Source organism: Cucurbita pepo, chromosome 7 (assembly GCF_057944985.1).
Source record: "Cucurbita pepo subsp. pepo isolate OVF chromosome 7, ASM5794498v1, whole genome shotgun sequence".
Classification (NCBI taxonomy): domain Eukaryota; kingdom Viridiplantae; phylum Streptophyta; class Magnoliopsida; order Cucurbitales; family Cucurbitaceae; genus Cucurbita; species Cucurbita pepo.
This window is the reverse complement of record NC_141804.1, coordinates 2,177,726-2,193,671: the sequence shown is the minus strand read 5'-3', so window position 1 is coordinate 2,193,671 and position 15,946 is coordinate 2,177,726. Positions and strand designations below refer to the sequence as shown.

Sequence of the window (15,946 nt, the reverse complement as noted above, 5' to 3'; positions counted from 1 at the left end):
TTAATTATTAGGGCCAGCGTCCTTCCTGACACACGGCTTTCGGAGAAGAGTGAGAAGACTGGCACCCCACCAAATCCAGGCCAGTGTCCTTACTGACACACCGCCTTGTGTCTACCCCTTTCGGGGAAGAGCGAGAAGACTGACACATCGTTCGGTATTTGGCTTTGATACCATTTGTAACGACCCAGGCTCACCCCTAGCAAATATTGTCTTCCTCTCGGGTTTGCCCAGAACGTGTGTTAGGAGAAAGAAGCAAATAACAAATCAATGTTTATAAACTTAAAATTTTAAAAAAATTATAAAATAGAGCATAAAAAATAGTATTTAAAAAAATTATTTTTGTTTTTGTTAAAACAAAAATAAATTTAAAAAACAAAACTAAAAAATTAAGATTTGTTTATGCGAGAAAAGCATAAATGCATGATATTATTGGATCAAATACAAATAAACCCATAACATATCAACATTTCATTAATTAAACAACAATCACTAGTGTAGCTTAATAATCACTAGCCTATGATGAAGTTCTCCATTGTAGCTCGATCTGGACCCGACCGTTCTTCGAGTCTATCAGATGATACTTAGCGTTAATCCTTTTGTTCGACACGACATCGGATAGGTTTATGTCCACGTACCCCAAACTTTCCTGATCATAACAACTTTCAAATTTCAGTATATAATCAATAATCGAGAAAAAACGTGCGCGTGCGTGCGTGTGTGTATACCTTCGGGTGAAGCAGGCCTATCCTCGAAGACGCACTCAGTACTTCCACATGAATCCGATCGTTCACCGGTGGCTCCTCAAGCATGAACTGAAACTCCTCGTCCCATCTCGGATCCCGATTCTTCTTAACATGCTGCATTCGTGCCAAATCGAGTCAAACCATCATTACGGGAACTCATTTTTGTACATTATATAGTATCGATCGTTTCGATATTGACAAGCGGGCAACGTTACCTTAGTTCGTTTCTCTTCTCCTCGGAAAAGTAACCGAACATAGGGGTTCGTATGATGCTTCCCTTCGACATCTTCAGCTTGATGGATCATAACGACCAGCAAACCACCGCCTTCCGGCGTTCCATCAGGAGCCTTTTGTACTGCATTCTCGTCCTCGACATCTTTTGGAGCTTCATCGTCTTTAAAAGGTTTGTACAACAATTCCACGACGAGCTGCCCTCTCGACTTCTCGTTTTGTGTATCATTAGGATCCATATTTTTCAATACCTCGAGAGTAAACTCCTTCGACTCGTCCGGTGTAAGTTCTTTCAACGGAACAACGTTCATCCCCATCTTATCATGCTTGCCAACCTAAGACGAAACATAAAACACGTGACGCGAACACGAGAAAATCACATAAGTTCGCTAAGCTACAAAACGTCTCTAACGACTATCAACTATCGACTATTTAGCTAAAGTACCTTTTCCCAATCATAAAGAACCAATTCTAAAGCTTGTGACTCGGGATCTTTCACGACGAACGTAAACTCCTCGTTCCATACCGGGTTCAAATTACTCGGTTTCACAGTCGTTTTCTTAGAAGGAAGCTTGTCTTCAGTGAGCTTCAGTTTTAAATAAGGATCAGATGCCCCAAATAGATCTTTCTTTTTAAGCTTCAATGCCTTTAAAACCTTCACATGAAGGATGCCAACAGGTTTCTTCATGGCTCTAACAAAGATTAAACGAATCACGACACGATATCCTTTGACATAATCATAATACGAAACAACGACGCCAACAGAACTTACTTCACGGGATCCATTATCGGCACCTCGAGGGTCTTCGGCCATAGATACATATTCGCGACTTGGTCTTTTATAGTTTCCTACCATAAACGGAAAGCGTTTTCATTTATTCGAATCAGATAAGTTGTTTCAAACGCTAAGACACGGAATATTGTGTACCTGAACAAACCTATACAGCCCCGGGATGGCCATCGTGTCTGCACCGAACAATTTCAGTCCAAAATCGACATGGGGCTGCATAATCAATCGACATAATAAACGAGAAGTAAGTAGACGATCAACGACTGAAACGAGACGTGAATATGAACCAGTTACTGCACCTTCTCCATGAGAGACACAAATATTTTCGCGAAGCAAGGAAATGTCGGGACCAATGGCTTCAAGGTTATACGTGGAACGACAAATACTTGCAAATCAATCACCTGAACGTCGAGACCGAGTTAGATATATATAGATATCATCGAAGTTAACTTAAAAGGCATAACCTGAACTGTTGCTTTCAATCCGAACGCTTTCACCGAAACAGTAATGTTCGGGTTTCCTGCCCACTTCATGCATGGTTCCATGATCAGCTCTTTATCGTCGGTCGTATAAACTTTCATTCCTGATTCGTAAATTCATCATAGAGCGGGATCCATCGATTAGTCCCCGAAAACAATATACTTTGATCAACACGAGTATCATCAAAGTCACTCAAAGAGGGAGCGGGAGACGAGCTTACCTTGAAACGTGGGCGGTAGAGAGCCCAACGTAAGCGTGTCGAATTCAACGGCGTCGATTTTGTACTTTGGAATTTGTTCTGCAATGATAGGCTTTGCTATGTTCTTCACTGTCTTGCATATAGCCTTGTCTAAGTAAGGCCACATAGTTTCAAGGAATTTGTTGAGCCAGTCAATCTACAAGGAAAGTGTTACTACACATAAACAATGAATGTATATGCATTCGTATTCGAACGTGAAACGAAATGGGGACGTACGCGATCGTAGTCGGGATTTTTCACCCATAGAGGGATTTCTGGCATCAACCGTGACAATGAGCTTGAATCTTGTTCGACCAAAGGGCGAACGATAGGATCCTGAAACGATAACAACCGAGAGATCAAAACGTTCTAGTCTATTTCACTAGCTAAATTGAGAGAAACTGTAACAGCCTAAGTCCACCGCTAACAGATATTGTTTGTTTTGGTCCGTTATGTATCATGGTTAGCCTCACGGTTTTAAAACACGTCTACTAAGAAGAGGTTTTCATATCCTTGTAAGAAATGTTTCGTTCCCTCTCCAACCGATGTGTTGGGATCTCACAATCCACCTCCTTTCAAGGTCCAACATCCTCGCTAGTACACCGCCCTGGTGTGCTCTTATACCATTTATAACAGCCCAAGCTCATTGTTACCAGATATTGTCTTCTTTGGGCTTTTTCCTTTCAGGTTTTCCCTCAAGATTTTTAAAACGCGTCACTACGGAGAGGTTTTCACACCCTTACAAAGAATGCTTCGTTTTCCTCTCCAACCAACGTGGGATCGCACAATCCACCCCTTTTCGAGACCCAACGTCCTCGCTCACACTCATTCCCCTCTCCAATCGATGTGGGATCTCACAATCCGCCCCCTTTCGAGGTCCAACGTCCTCGCTGGCACACCGTCTAATGTCCTCTGATATTATCTATAACAGCCCAAGCCTACTGTTAGCAGATATTGTACTCTTGGGCTTCCCCTAAAGGTATTTAAAACACATCAACTAGGGAAAAGTTTCCACACCCTTGTAAAAAATGTTTCGTTCCTCTCTCCAACCAATGTCAGATCTCACAATCCACCTTTTCACAGCCCAACGTCCTCGCTGACACACCGCTCGGTGTCTGACTCTAATACCATTTGTAACAACCCAAGCCCAACTACTAGGGAGAGGTTTCCACACCCTTATAAAAAATGTTTCATTTTACTCTCCAACCAACGTGGGATCTCACAATCCACCCCTTTTCGAGGCCCAACATACTCGTTCACACTCATTCCCCTCTCCAATCAATGTGGGATCTCACAATCCGCCCCCTTCCAAGGCCCAACATCCTCGTTGGCACACCGCCTGGTGTTCTCTAATACCATCTGTAACAGCACAAGCCTACTGTCACTAGATATTGTCCTCTTTGGGCTTCCCCTACAGCTAGGGAGAGATTTTCACACCCTTATAAAGAATGGTTTATTCCCCTCTCCAACCAATGTGAGACCTCACAATTCACCCCTTCACAACCCAACATCCTCGTTGACACACCACTCGACATCTTACTCTAATACCATTTGTAACAACTCAACCCCACCACTCGATATCTTCCCTCTCGAGCTTCCCCTTACTACTATGGAGAGGCTTCCACATCCTTATAAAGAATGCATCGTTCTCCTCCCCAACCCCCAACCGACGTGGGATCTCACAACGTACGTCTATCCTATCTTTATCGTTCAACCCCCAAAAACTCATCAAATCACCAACAGGAAAACCCCCCACAACCAATGCAATCATACCAAGATTTCAACACAAAAGAACACAAGATAACCCACAAACAAAAACAACAAAAAGTGCAAAAAAGAATCAAACCTTGACATCGGACGGCTGAAAATAGATGAACATATAATATCCAGCCACAAGCCCAATCGAAGTTCCCAAGCCAAATCCAAAGAAACCCATTACACTACTAAGCAACCCCATCTGGAATCAAACAGGAAGAAGATATCAAAACAGAGCAAAATAAACAACCCCTTTAAAGAGTATGTCCATTACAGAGAGAGGCGATTAATTGATTTCCCAAAACAGGAATCGCCGATCTGTTGAAGGTAAGATTACAAGAGGGAAATGGAGGAGAGGATAAGATCGGAGAGGAAATGGAAGAATCGGAAGAGTAATAAAGGAGCATTTATTCGACTACAACCAGAGGCAGGCGGCATAGTGATGGAAGGAAACGGGGCTTGAGACGCGGAAGAAGCGCGTGGGTGTGTCGGTAATTCGGTCAATGGGGAGTGAAGAGATGTAACGGCTCAATCCGATTTGTTTCTGTTACTGCTCGTTTCAGTGTTAATGGCATTTATGTCTTTTTCTTTTCTTTTTTTTTTGGGGAAAGAAAGTAAATGTTCCAATTTAGTAACCTTTCCATTTTGACTAAGTAAAAATCCTTTCTTTATCTGTCTTTTTGTGTCTCAAATATGAACCCATTTGAATTTCTTTTTCTTTATTTATAATAAAATAAAAGTTTTATTTTTCATACCGGGAAACTCTGGATCAACTCGAAATTTTAGTTTGATTAGGTTGGTGACTCGAGCCAACTGAATAGAGCTCATAGTCCAATTCAACCCAACTAGAGAGTTGAGTTGTCAAATGGTTCTTTTTTTTTATTATTATTATTTAAAAAATTATACTTATATACGTTAATAATTCAAATATAGTAAAACTCAAATATAAAAAATTTACGAGTCACAACACTAGTGATGTGTTGTAACCTTATTTTATTGCTGGTTGGGTTGAAAAAACATTGGTTAAAAAAGTCAAATATTTTTAATATTTTTAATAATTTTTAAAGTAGAGTAGAGTACAATGGGTTGGATTGTAACCTTATTTTACTGTTGGTTGGTTTGACCCAAGAAAAAAAAAAATGTCATCCTAGGAATAAATTTGGAATTGGGTTGTTCGATTTGTTTTTTTATTATTATTATTTTAAAAAATTATGGTTTATATACCGTACATGTTACATTAATATCTAAAATATCGTAAAACTCAAATATAAAAAATTTACGAGTCACAATACATCACTAACATTAGTTAAAAGATCAAATATTATTAATTTTCGTAACAATTTTAAAGCAGTAGAGTACGGTTGACTCAACCAAAAATTGTCATCCAGCGAATCGATCCAATTTTTCGATTTTTTTAAAATTTAACGAAGCCTAAACCTAAAAAAAAAAAATATAACACAATCCAACTTTTAGTTCAAGTCGTTTGAGTTATCGAGTCATATGATATTCTTTTTAATTAGTTAACGTCGGACTCCTACAGCTACAAATATTATATTTAAATTCTTATTTTTGACAAATTCTCGATATTGATTTTTTAAAATATTATAATTGAAAGAGACAAAGAAAGTTATTAATATCTTGATATCATGCTCAAGTTGTCACCATCTTAATTGCTTTACGACAAAAATATTTGTTATTAATAAATGAAAATGGAATTAATATTAAATTAACAAATTATACTCATAATAAAAAAAACTTTATAAAAAAAATTACGCCCGACATTTATTCAAATATACGTTACATTAATAATTAAAATTTCATATATTCACAAGTCATAACATATCATTAACATCAATTATAAAACATAAAATATTATTACTCTTCGTAAAAACCTTAAGGATAGGGTAGGATTAGATTAATAGCCCTATTTTCGAATTAGTTAGGTTGACCCTTTACCTGTAAACTAACCCGAACTTTTGATTTTCTAAAGAGTCAACCCAACTCAACCCAAACCGAACAAATTATAACCCACCATGGGTTTTATAGTTTATGTTAGGTGTAGGTTGATCGGATTATCGAATTATATGGACCATATTTTATTGATTTTGAGGTGATATTATTGTAAATAATTTAAAATATTTTAAGTCTTTATTAGTTTTTATTTTTATTTTTAATAAAAAAAAATATAAACGTAGACGACACGTCGTCTAGTGGGCGTTATAATTTTGTCCGACAGCGAGAATGGACGTGGTCCATAATTTCTTATTACAAATAATCCTAATTTTTCAACCCCATCGTTATTAATGAAAAAGATGCATTATCTTTATTTATTTTTTTTTTGTTTAAATTAGGCTAAATATGTAATTAATTTTGTATTTCTTATTTATTTAATTTTAATTTTTTTAGTTTCTATTTTTATAACCGTTGAATTAAAAAAAATAAATGAAAATTTATATATTTTTTTTAATTTTTTATTACAAAGTTTGGTCCTTAAAGAAGGTTAAATAACAAATATTAATATATTGATTTATATAAAAAAAAAATTAAATGATTTATTAAACACAAAATTAAATATAATATCGAAGGTTCTCACGTGCATTTTTAAATATTTTTAACCTTTAAAAACGTAATTGAAAATGCAAATACTAAATTCATAATTGATTTTTTTTTTTTAATGAGCAAAATTCATTTAGTTAAAATATATATTATTGTCTAAAATATTAAAAATTTATCAATGTTGTGATCCCTTTCGCTCGGGGAGCATTGTTGAAAAACGATATCGAAGACGATCTTTGAAGAGAGTGACACGACCAAACATCATTCAAGAAGCAAATCAGCTTATTACTGTCCAATCAAATTTTAGCTTAAATTATGTCGAAAAGGTTTTATATCGAAGAATATCTTTTGTAGTGCAAGATATTTTAAAGATGGGTTGGAGTCTTGATCTTCTTCAAGTGAGCGTGTGGCTCTCACGTGTCAAAAAAAAAAAAAGTTAATTAAATAAAAAAATATATATAAAGAAAATAGTGGAGGTATTTTTTAAATACGTTAATATCGTTCTTTTCAACTAAATCTAGATAAACATTTTAATTACGCTCACATTATTTTAGATTATCACTTTAACGACCTAAGTCCATCGCTAGTAAATATTGTCCTTTTTGGGCTTTTCGTTTCAAGCTTCCTCTCAAGGCTTTAAAACGCGTCTGTTAGGGGAAGGTTTCCCATCCACGCTGGCACTTGTTCCTTTCTCCAATCGATGTGGGACTACCACCAAATCCACCCCCTTCGGGGCTAGAGTCCTTACTCTACCCCTTCGGGAACAGCGAGAAGGCTATCCCCAACCAATGTGGGAGAACAAACACACCCTATGTAAGGGTGTGGAAACCTTCCCTAACAGACTCGTTTTAGAGCAAGGAAGCCCGAAAGGGAAAGCCCAAAGAGGACAATATCTACTATGGGTTAACGTACGTGGTTGCGATCACTATACTTTTTTTTTTTAATGAATATCTAATTTTGAAACCGGAAGTCCCGGTAATATTATATATATATATTTTAAAAATAGATATAATTTTTTAAAATATGGACAATTTTTAGATTAATTTTTATTATCTAACCCCCAAAAAACAACTAATTTAAAGGAACACGTCAGCAAAAAAGAAAAAGAAAAATGAATAAGATGAGATCAACGGTCAGAATTTGTCCAACGGCTATAACTAAAACTGACGGAAACCGACCTAGACGGTGGCGCTCAGTGTAAATCCTGTCGTAAATTAAGAATTAAAATAATTAAAAAAAAAAAGAAAAAAAAAAAGTAGCCGTTGGCGTTCAACAAGATCTATAAAGAGACGAATCCGAATATAAAACTCCATTAATTCTTCTCTCTAACTAAGAACTCCCAAATTCCTCTGTAAATGGCTTCCTGAAATTCCTTTTGGATCGATCTATATATATATATATTTATATATATTTATATTTAGTTTCTATTTTTTCTATTTTTTAAAAACAAATTCCATTTTTTTATTAGCTCTGCTATAAATTATAACAGAGAATTTTGGCTTCAATTGGGGATTTTTGATAGAGTTTTGAATCCTTCAGGTTCAGATCTTCGTAGCAATGGAGGCGGTTTTGATTCCCCATAATTTCTCTCCGGCCGCCCCGGCTGTCACGTTTTATAGCCATCGCCGTCGCCATCGTCGTCGCCACCGCCGGCAACCGCCTCGATTCCCTTTGCCCCGTCGTTCATTTCCCCCTTCAGCGGCGGAAGCCCAGCCGTCGTGCCGCCCAAAGGGTGTGAGATTCAGAGACCAATCTCTTGCCCCAAAGAAACCAAAATCAATTAAACGATGCAGAGAGCTGCCGGTTGAAATGACGGCGGAGGCTTTGATCGTTGATTCCACGAATCGAATGGGGCCGGAGCCGAGCCATGTTCCTAAAGATTTATGGGTCGTTTTAGGATTACGTTTGCCGCCGCCGCTTCCGCCGCCGTGGGAAGGTAGCAGGAGTTTGGGGGTGGCGGCAGAGATTGAGTTTTCTGGTTCGGCGTTTAACGTTTCGCCGCCGCCGAGTAGCGTGCCGCTTCCGAATTTCTCTCTGATGCGGAAGCTTAATTGTAATGTAGAGGCCGCTGCCGGAATTGACGCCGGAGCCACCGACAATCTCCGGCGACTTCTACGCCTCCGATGAAGAATAGCATAATTGGTGGTCTAGTTTAGCTAACTTCCCAGCTTTTCTGTTAAAATTCTCTTGCTGCTTGTTTGTATGCCACGTGGGTTTTTATGAAATGGGGTCCAGAAACACAGCTTTGAAAAATAAAATCTAAAAAATTTTATTTATTTATTTTATTATTTTAGCGGACATATTTTAAAACGGTGAGAAAATACCGGAAATGTAAAGTCCAAAAAAGATAATATTTACTAGCTTGTCACAATCACATTCTTGATAACAGCGAACTTACGATTATACGACACTCACTTTCCAACGGACAAGTGAGCTAAGCCAATTGTTCTTAGTCGCCTACGACCAAGCAACGTATATTGAGTGTCTGGCCTCGGTTTAAGAATAATTTTTTAGAAAACGAGGGCAGAGAGAGATTTTGAAAGAGACGTTATATATGCAAGTAAGAGAATAACAACAACGGGTCACAGTATATAACTGATAGTAGGGAGAAGCTCTGGACTAATGAAATGTAATTTATAGATTTAATTTTAAAAAATAAAAAATAAAATTAGAATAACAATTTTTAAATTTGTGAGACCTAAAAAATAAGCGTTTTAAAAATTTCATTTACTGAAAAAAATTAATTTTCATTGTGATTTTCACATTTTTTTTTAATTAAGATTTGAATTATTAATTAAAATAATTATAAAAAGGATTCTTAATAATTCAGTTTCCAATGGATAAAAAATGTAATATTTAAAATTAAAGTAATGCACGTCTATTCTATGACCTCGAGAATGTTGCTGGCCACGTTTCATTCATTTTTCAATAATAATAATAATAATAATAATAATAATAATAATTTTTTAAATTTAGACCATAATTAAACAATCTAAAATTCATAATAAATAAATAAATAAATAACCCATGTTCAAAATATTACATAATTTATAACCTCTATAATTATTTTTTATTCTACCTTAAAAAACTTTAAATATATTCTCCAATTATTTAAAAAATATTTAAATCATATTCAAATATTTAAGAACCAAGATGTCGGGATTGAGCAGTTGCAAATAGTAGCAAATAGTATTAGAGTCAGGCACTGGGGAGTGTGCTATAGTGAAGATGTTGTGCCTCCAAATAGGTGAATTGTGAGATCACACATCGGTTTGGTGGAGAGAAAGCCTTACATGTAGCATTGGGCCGTTACAAATGAGATTAGAGCTAGTCACTGGACGGTGTAGAAGGGGTAGATTGTGTCATGGAAAATAAAAAATTAAAATAAAAAATTAAAATAAAAAAAAGAGATTATTTTATAATTATTATTGGTTAAAAGAAAAAAAAGGGAAAGGGGGTATGTGTGGTAGAAGAGGAGGCGCTATAGGTGGCAGAAGGTGAGCAAGGCCGGCGAGCGCTTCAACCGCAATTCATTTCCTTTCCCCTTTCAAAATAACCCTTCTTCGCTTCTCTCTCTTTCTCTCTTTCTCTCTGTTCCTGCAATTCGGGATCTCTCCACGCTGCATTTTCCATTTCCCCTTTTCAAGAATTCAGATCCTCCGTTCTCTTGATTCCAAACTCTTTCATGGAATACTGTTGATTTTCTCGCTTTCTTCTTCTTTCTCTTCCGTTCTGTTCTGTTCTGTTCTGTTCTGTTCTGTTTGGTCTCATGAACAATCGATTCTGAGCAACCAACCCACTGTAGTTTTCGGGTTACAGATCTGGTGCTTCGAGATGAGTGCGTCCAGGTTTATAAAGTGCGTTACGGTGGGCGATGGTGCTGTGGGTAAAACCTGTATGTTGATTTCTTATACGAGTAACACCTTTCCCACGGTGAGTTTGTTTGATTTTTTTTTTTTTGTTTATGAGATCATTCTCGCTTGCTTGTTGTTCTTTTGGTTTTGATGGATCTTGTGGAAGAACCATGGGATGAAGGAAATAACAATGTAGGATGCTTAAGAGGGAATGTTCTTGATAATAGTTCCGTTGGCTGAGTTTATTTCATTGCGTTTTCTGATTCTTCATGATATGATTTCAATGGCGTAAAAAGAAGGATTGAATTCCTTTTGTGAAGATTATTGTTGTTTCCTGTTTATTCTTTTTAAAGGCATTTTGAAGAGATTGGAAGACGATAGAACATGATTTTGAATATGAAAGTTGTTTGGTATGTTCTTTCTTACCCGTGGTTGGAACTTATCGGGATGAATTTGTTCTCGAGATGTGCGCTTTTGGAAATAATGCACCCGTTGAAATCATGCACTAGCAGACAATCTCCATCAATTGGAATTCTCTGACTGTCCTCGAACATAGCAATTTGTTCTTATTTTCTTTTGACCTTAATTTTGAACTTGATTTTCCCCCTTTCTCTCTTTTAGATGCTAAATCATATGGTATCTGGGGGTTCTGAGTTCTTAATCAATGATTTTCTTTACATTTTCGTAGTTTTAAAGTGTGTATTATATCAAAACATTGAGTAAGAACACATCGAGCTTCAGAATTTTCTTGGTTTTTACTCCATGAATGAAACTCTTGATCTTTTGTAATATCCCATTAGCACTTTCATTTCTAATTTGCAGGACTACGTGCCCACCGTTTTTGACAATTTCAGTGCCAATGTGGTGGTTGATGGAAACACTGTCAACTTAGGATTATGGGATACTGCTGGTAACAACATGATGAGAGTTCTAGTTTCTCCACCCACCCAATAACCAAGTTCATCAAATTTTTAATGCATGGAAGGGATTTAAATTTTTGTTTTGAACAGGTCAAGAGGATTACAATAGATTAAGACCACTGAGTTATCGAGGTGCTGATGTTTTTATTCTTGCTTTCTCTCTCATAAGCAAGGCCAGCTATGAAAATGTTGCTAAGAAGGTAGCACGTTATGGATGAAGTCAATTGTTAGCCTAATTAGCTGGATATGCATTGTTTATGCAAAAATTATGCCTTTGCTGATGAGATTTTTTGCATTTTCCCACAGTGGATTCCTGAGTTGAGACATTATGCACCTGGTGTTCCAATAGTTCTTGTTGGAACTAAACTTGGTAAGGATTATTTATTCATTTTTGAAGTTTAGTATTCATGTGAGATCCCACATCGGTTGGGGAGAACGAAGCATTCTTTATAAGAGTGTGGAAACCTCTCCCTAGCAGACGTGTTTTAAAGAGGACAATGTTTGCTAATGATGAGCTTGAACTGTTACAATTTAATTTAGCGATTGAGTAGAGGGATATATTTGGATGCGAAGAACATGGGCTTGGGCTGTTACACATCCATCATAGATGGCTTTTTTTTGCACCGAGTGGAATGTGTGCATCCATACACAAGTTCTTTGTATCCAAAGAATTTTTTCTTAAGTCGCTGAGACTTTATTTCATGATTGTACATCTGCCCAATGTTTCCATTATTTTTGTGTTGTCCATAAGTTTTTTTTTTAAGCATAACTTAGTGATTAAGATATTTCTACTTCTCTCAAGAAGTCAAGGTTTAAATCTCTCGGCTCTACTTCTGATGCGATATTTTGATAGGAGAAAATGGGAATAACGGTCTATGATTTTGTTCTTCTCGCGTGAGGATATTTCTCGAATTTTGAAAACAAGAACAATTCTCACTGTAGTTTCGTTCTCAGATCTTCGGGATGACAAGCAATTCTTTGTAGACCACCCGGGTGCGGTGCCAATTTCTACTGTTCAGGTAAATAACTTGATATCTACCATTAGAAATCTTATTCTTTTCTTGCTTTTTAGAACCCCTTTTGACGGTTGCAATCTTACTTGGTTTAACTCTATTGGTGACCTTTTTTTCGTCCGTGGGACATAGACTATTTTGGGAAAGTAGCTTGATTGGTTCGGTGGTGAATCGTTAATTTTTCTGTTATTGAATGTAGGGAGAGGAGTTGACAAAAACAATTGGAGCCCCGGCATACATCGAATGTAGTTCAAAAACTCAGCAGGCATGACATTCATTCTGTGTTATTCGTTTGTGTGCATATTTTGTGAAGGAGTTGGTTTGATGGTTTGTTTGTTGCAGAATGTGAAAGCAGTGTTTGATGCAGCCATTAAAGTGGTGCTCCAGCCGCCCAAGTCAAAGAAGAAGAAGAAGAAGTCACAGAGTGTCTGTTCCATCTTATGATCGAAGAAGAAGAAGAAGAACCGAACCGAACCGACAACACTTCATAATGTACTCGCCTTTTTCTCAGCATATCTTTAATCCATGTCATTCCAAGGAAGCAGCGGCGGCGAATGATGGATCGTATCGTACGTATCGTATACGGCCCCAGGCTGACATTCCAAGATGCAAATACAACATATTTTGCAATCTGTTTGTTAGTAATGACCAACATTGCTAACCCCAATTTGTCTGTTTGAATTGTTCATGTATTCATGAGATACCTAAAAGAACTGCTCCCTGGGCATGAACATGCTTTGGTACTTAGTAACATATATTCTCTAATTCCATTCACATCCTCATATTTATGACTTCACTCTATACTCATTTCTTGAGCTTGCATTTTACTACTCACCTCACGAAACCAACACTGAACACTGAATCAATCAATCACGTGTTAAGTTCGCTTGCATATCATATGTTCTTGGTCGTGTTCTGTAATTTACCAACATATTCCCTAAATCTCTATCATTTCAAAGAGATCATAAATCCAAGTGATCATTAATTTCTGGGAGACAAAAATCTTTCAAGGCTTTAGTGGCAATATTTAGTTACAAGTCTCGTTTTTCCTGGGAGAATCACAATTCACAGGCAGAATGCATCGGAGGAGCCCACAGAGAGAACAAAATTGAGTGTCAATTATATTGATTCTAAAACAATTATAACGCCCAGGAAAAAGATTGTTCCTACAGGCGTACTGTACATATTTCACTCTACTAAAGAATTCAATATCAAAATGGAATCGTATAAGGCAACATATAAACGTCAGCTTCAGGTACAAACTGTCCTCTCGGCCACAGACTGGAACTTCTACAGATGGGAGCATGACTGAAAGCTTGGTTGGTCTTTGTTCTTTCATCCTGCTTTTTCGTTCCGAAGAGCCATTCTTCGTCGTCCGTTTGCTGCCCCAACTGAAGCGTTGGCGGTACCCATTTGTCAAACAAGTCCTCATAAGCAGATTCAGAAGGCTTTCTCTTGCGATGACTACTACCGATGTCAACAGCATGCAAAGGAAGGTTTTTGATATTAGGTTTTGAAATCGGATCCTTGACAGCGACTGGTGTGTCCGCGATTGTGAGGGAAGTTTTCTGCACAATGGGCCTACTGCGGCTGTTCTCATCTCTCTTTTGATCAAGAGAAGTGAGGGAAGTTTTTTGCACAATGGGCACACGGCGGCTGTTCTCATCTCTCTTTTGATCAAGAGAAGTAAGGGAAGTTTTTTGCACAATGGGCACACGGCTGCTGTTCTTATCTCTCGTTTGATGAAGAGAATTACGACGACCAGTTGTAGAACACGTCTGTTCACTGCCAGCTGAGGAATCCTCTTGTTGGCTAAGTGAAGAAGCCAGTTTGATTCGGATGACTTTTCCTGTTTGTGATCAATTATTTACATATTAGCGATCACTCAAATGGCCAAGTGAACAAATTTCACAAAAGAGCCAATAAAGAGAACCCACCAGGCTTACAGTCTTCATTAGGCTGTAACGATGCACCCCTTTTTCTCTTGTGATTGGACTGAGTTCCATCAGACAAGTAGCCAGGACTTTGAGGCCATACTGGTTGCCCATGCTCTTCAGTGAGACCACTCTTTTCCAATTGTTCTGCTTCAACTTTTGTTCCCTTCAGAAGGTCCTTGACTTCCTTCTGTTTCTGATCATTCGAGTCGCGGCGGCTGCTGCGAGAAGACTTATCTCTATGCTCTTTGCTTTTGTGTTTCTTGTCCTTACTCTTCTCTTTCTTGTGCTTACTTTTCTCTTTCTTTCTTTCAGTCCCTTTTTCTCGTCTTTCAGATAGGAGCTATAACGCACCAGAATAACCATTTAAAAAAATGCAGACCACGCAAGCACCAAACAAATCAACCATGTCTTAACTAACAAATGAAGGGCAACCCTTCAAAATGGTAGCCATTCCTATTGTAAAGAAGCATGTTCATTTGGACTCGGATAATCATACATTCTAACTAGTAAACTCGAATATTCACATCATGTAACCATACGCCTAGGTTTATAAGGAGGAAAACAAGTCCCGAGTAAAGTTCATACACAGGCGTTCAAAGTAATCAAACTACAGGAAGAAACTCTCTCTCTTTCACTAAGAATTTGTTGAAATCATCAACTTCAAAAACCAGATAATGATTTGAAAAAAGATTTAAAAAATCATGACATTCCCATGAATAATAAATGATCTATTAAAAATTTATTCGCTACAAATGCACACTTGGTGTTCTGATAGTGAAAACGGAACCATACATACAAGATCCAATAACGCTTTGCAAGACATGCAACTTACAAACTCCCAACTCACTATCCATCCACTAAAACAAAAAGATCTCTTGTTCCTTGAAGAGATATCACTCGTCAATTACTTGAAAAAACACAGACGAACAAAACTGAAACTATAGTCTACATATGTACAAAACTTGTAACTCTCTTCACTCTAAACAAGAAAACCCATATCGATTCCTCCCCCATCGCCGTAAAAACTAGGGAAAAAAAAGTCGTTACTGATTACAAATTACAGCCATCCAAAAAGTTACAATTCCAAGTAGATCTCGCAATCAATTGGAACCAGAACACAATTGAATCCAGCACACATTATTGAAAGCCAACCAAATAGCTCAAACAAACCTTAATCGGTTCGATCAAGGCCGCCTCGGTCCTAGCCACCTTCCTCGCGTAACCAGGAGGTGGGTAAGGAAAGCAACGAGACATCTGGGTCTATTATGGGAAGGATTCGGCGAAGACTAGAAAGTAAGAAGAGAGAAGCAGTTGGGATTTGAGAAAACACAAGGAAGAAACGATTACGATGGAAAACCCTAGCGGAGATCGAAGAAGACTTCTTTCGATGAGCGGCAAATTGGAAACCCTAAAATGCCGAAACAATTCA

The 15,946-nt window shown here is 37.4% G+C and overlaps 4 protein-coding genes across 4 annotated transcripts; 2 read left to right on the top strand and 2 right to left on the bottom strand.

Annotated features, from left to right (window-relative positions):
- Positions 1–392: 392 nt before the first annotated feature.
- LOC111799304 (synaptotagmin-2) lies at positions 393–4,717 on the bottom strand. Its single transcript, XM_023682815.2, has 11 exons — positions 4,329–4,717; positions 2,720–2,818; positions 2,465–2,639; positions 2,229–2,347; positions 2,064–2,165; positions 1,903–1,977; positions 1,747–1,823; positions 1,420–1,666; positions 959–1,309; positions 726–857; positions 393–646 (listed from the first exon to the last, which is right to left on the bottom strand). The coding sequence occupies exons 1-11, from the start codon at positions 4,437–4,439 to the stop codon at positions 515–517; spliced, it is 1,620 nt and encodes a 539-aa protein (XP_023538583.2). The 5' UTR covers positions 4,440–4,717; the 3' UTR covers positions 393–514.
- Positions 4,718–8,119: 3,402 nt separating this feature from the next.
- On the top strand, positions 8,120–9,073 carry LOC111799074 (uncharacterized). Its single transcript, XM_023682471.2, has 2 exons — positions 8,120–8,144; positions 8,333–9,073. The coding sequence occupies exon 2, from the start codon at positions 8,351–8,353 to the stop codon at positions 8,918–8,920; it is 570 nt and encodes a 189-aa protein (XP_023538239.2). The 5' UTR covers positions 8,120–8,144; positions 8,333–8,350; the 3' UTR covers positions 8,921–9,073.
- A 1,164-nt stretch (positions 9,074–10,237) lies between these two features.
- LOC111799073 (rac-like GTP-binding protein 5) lies at positions 10,238–13,376 on the top strand. The gene is made up of 7 exons (XM_023682470.2): positions 10,238–10,726; positions 11,470–11,557; positions 11,658–11,767; positions 11,874–11,937; positions 12,522–12,586; positions 12,780–12,845; positions 12,923–13,376. The coding sequence occupies exons 1-7, from the start codon at positions 10,628–10,630 to the stop codon at positions 13,022–13,024; spliced, it is 594 nt and encodes a 197-aa protein (XP_023538238.1). The 5' UTR covers positions 10,238–10,627; the 3' UTR covers positions 13,025–13,376.
- Positions 13,377–13,680: 304 nt separating this feature from the next.
- On the bottom strand, positions 13,681–15,940 carry LOC111799057 (uncharacterized). The gene is made up of 3 exons (XM_023682449.2): positions 15,688–15,940; positions 14,518–14,857; positions 13,681–14,429 (listed from the first exon to the last, which is right to left on the bottom strand). Exons 1-3 carry the CDS (start codon positions 15,769–15,771, stop codon positions 13,792–13,794), a joined length of 1,062 nt encoding a protein of 353 aa, XP_023538217.2. The 5' UTR covers positions 15,772–15,940; the 3' UTR covers positions 13,681–13,791.
- Positions 15,941–15,946: the final 6 nt, after the last annotated feature.

Bases quoted from the DNA above. Each gene is read 5' to 3' on its own strand.
- LOC111799074 (XM_023682471.2), top strand. From the start codon at position 8,351: ATGGAGGCGGTTTTGATTCCCCATAATTTCTCTCCGGCCGCCCCGGCT.
- LOC111799057 (XM_023682449.2), bottom strand. From the start codon at position 15,771: ATGTCTCGTTGCTTTCCTTACCCACCTCCTGGTTACGCGAGGAAGGTG. The intron at 14,858-15,687 runs GTTTGTTTGAGC...GGTGCGTTATAG, and splicing joins CCTTGATCGAACCGATTAAG to CTCCTATCTGAAAGACGAGA. The intron at 14,430-14,517 runs GTGGGTTCTCTT...GATCACAAACAG, and splicing joins TAATGAAGACTGTAAGCCTG to GAAAAGTCATCCGAATCAAA.
- LOC111799304 (XM_023682815.2), bottom strand. From the start codon at position 4,439: ATGGGGTTGCTTAGTAGTGTAATGGGTTTCTTTGGATTTGGCTTGGGA. The intron at 2,819-4,328 runs GTTTGATTCTTT...TTATCGTTTCAG, and splicing joins TTCAGCCGTCCGATGTCAAG to GATCCTATCGTTCGCCCTTT. The intron at 2,166-2,228 runs GTTATGCCTTTT...CTCGACGTTCAG, and splicing joins GATTGAAAGCAACAGTTCAG to GTGATTGATTTGCAAGTATT.
- LOC111799073 (XM_023682470.2), top strand. From the start codon at position 10,628: ATGAGTGCGTCCAGGTTTATAAAGTGCGTTACGGTGGGCGATGGTGCT. The intron at 11,768-11,873 runs GTAGCACGTTAT...ATTTTCCCACAG, and splicing joins ATGAAAATGTTGCTAAGAAG to TGGATTCCTGAGTTGAGACA. The intron at 12,846-12,922 runs GCATGACATTCA...TGTTTGTTGCAG, and splicing joins GTAGTTCAAAAACTCAGCAG to AATGTGAAAGCAGTGTTTGA.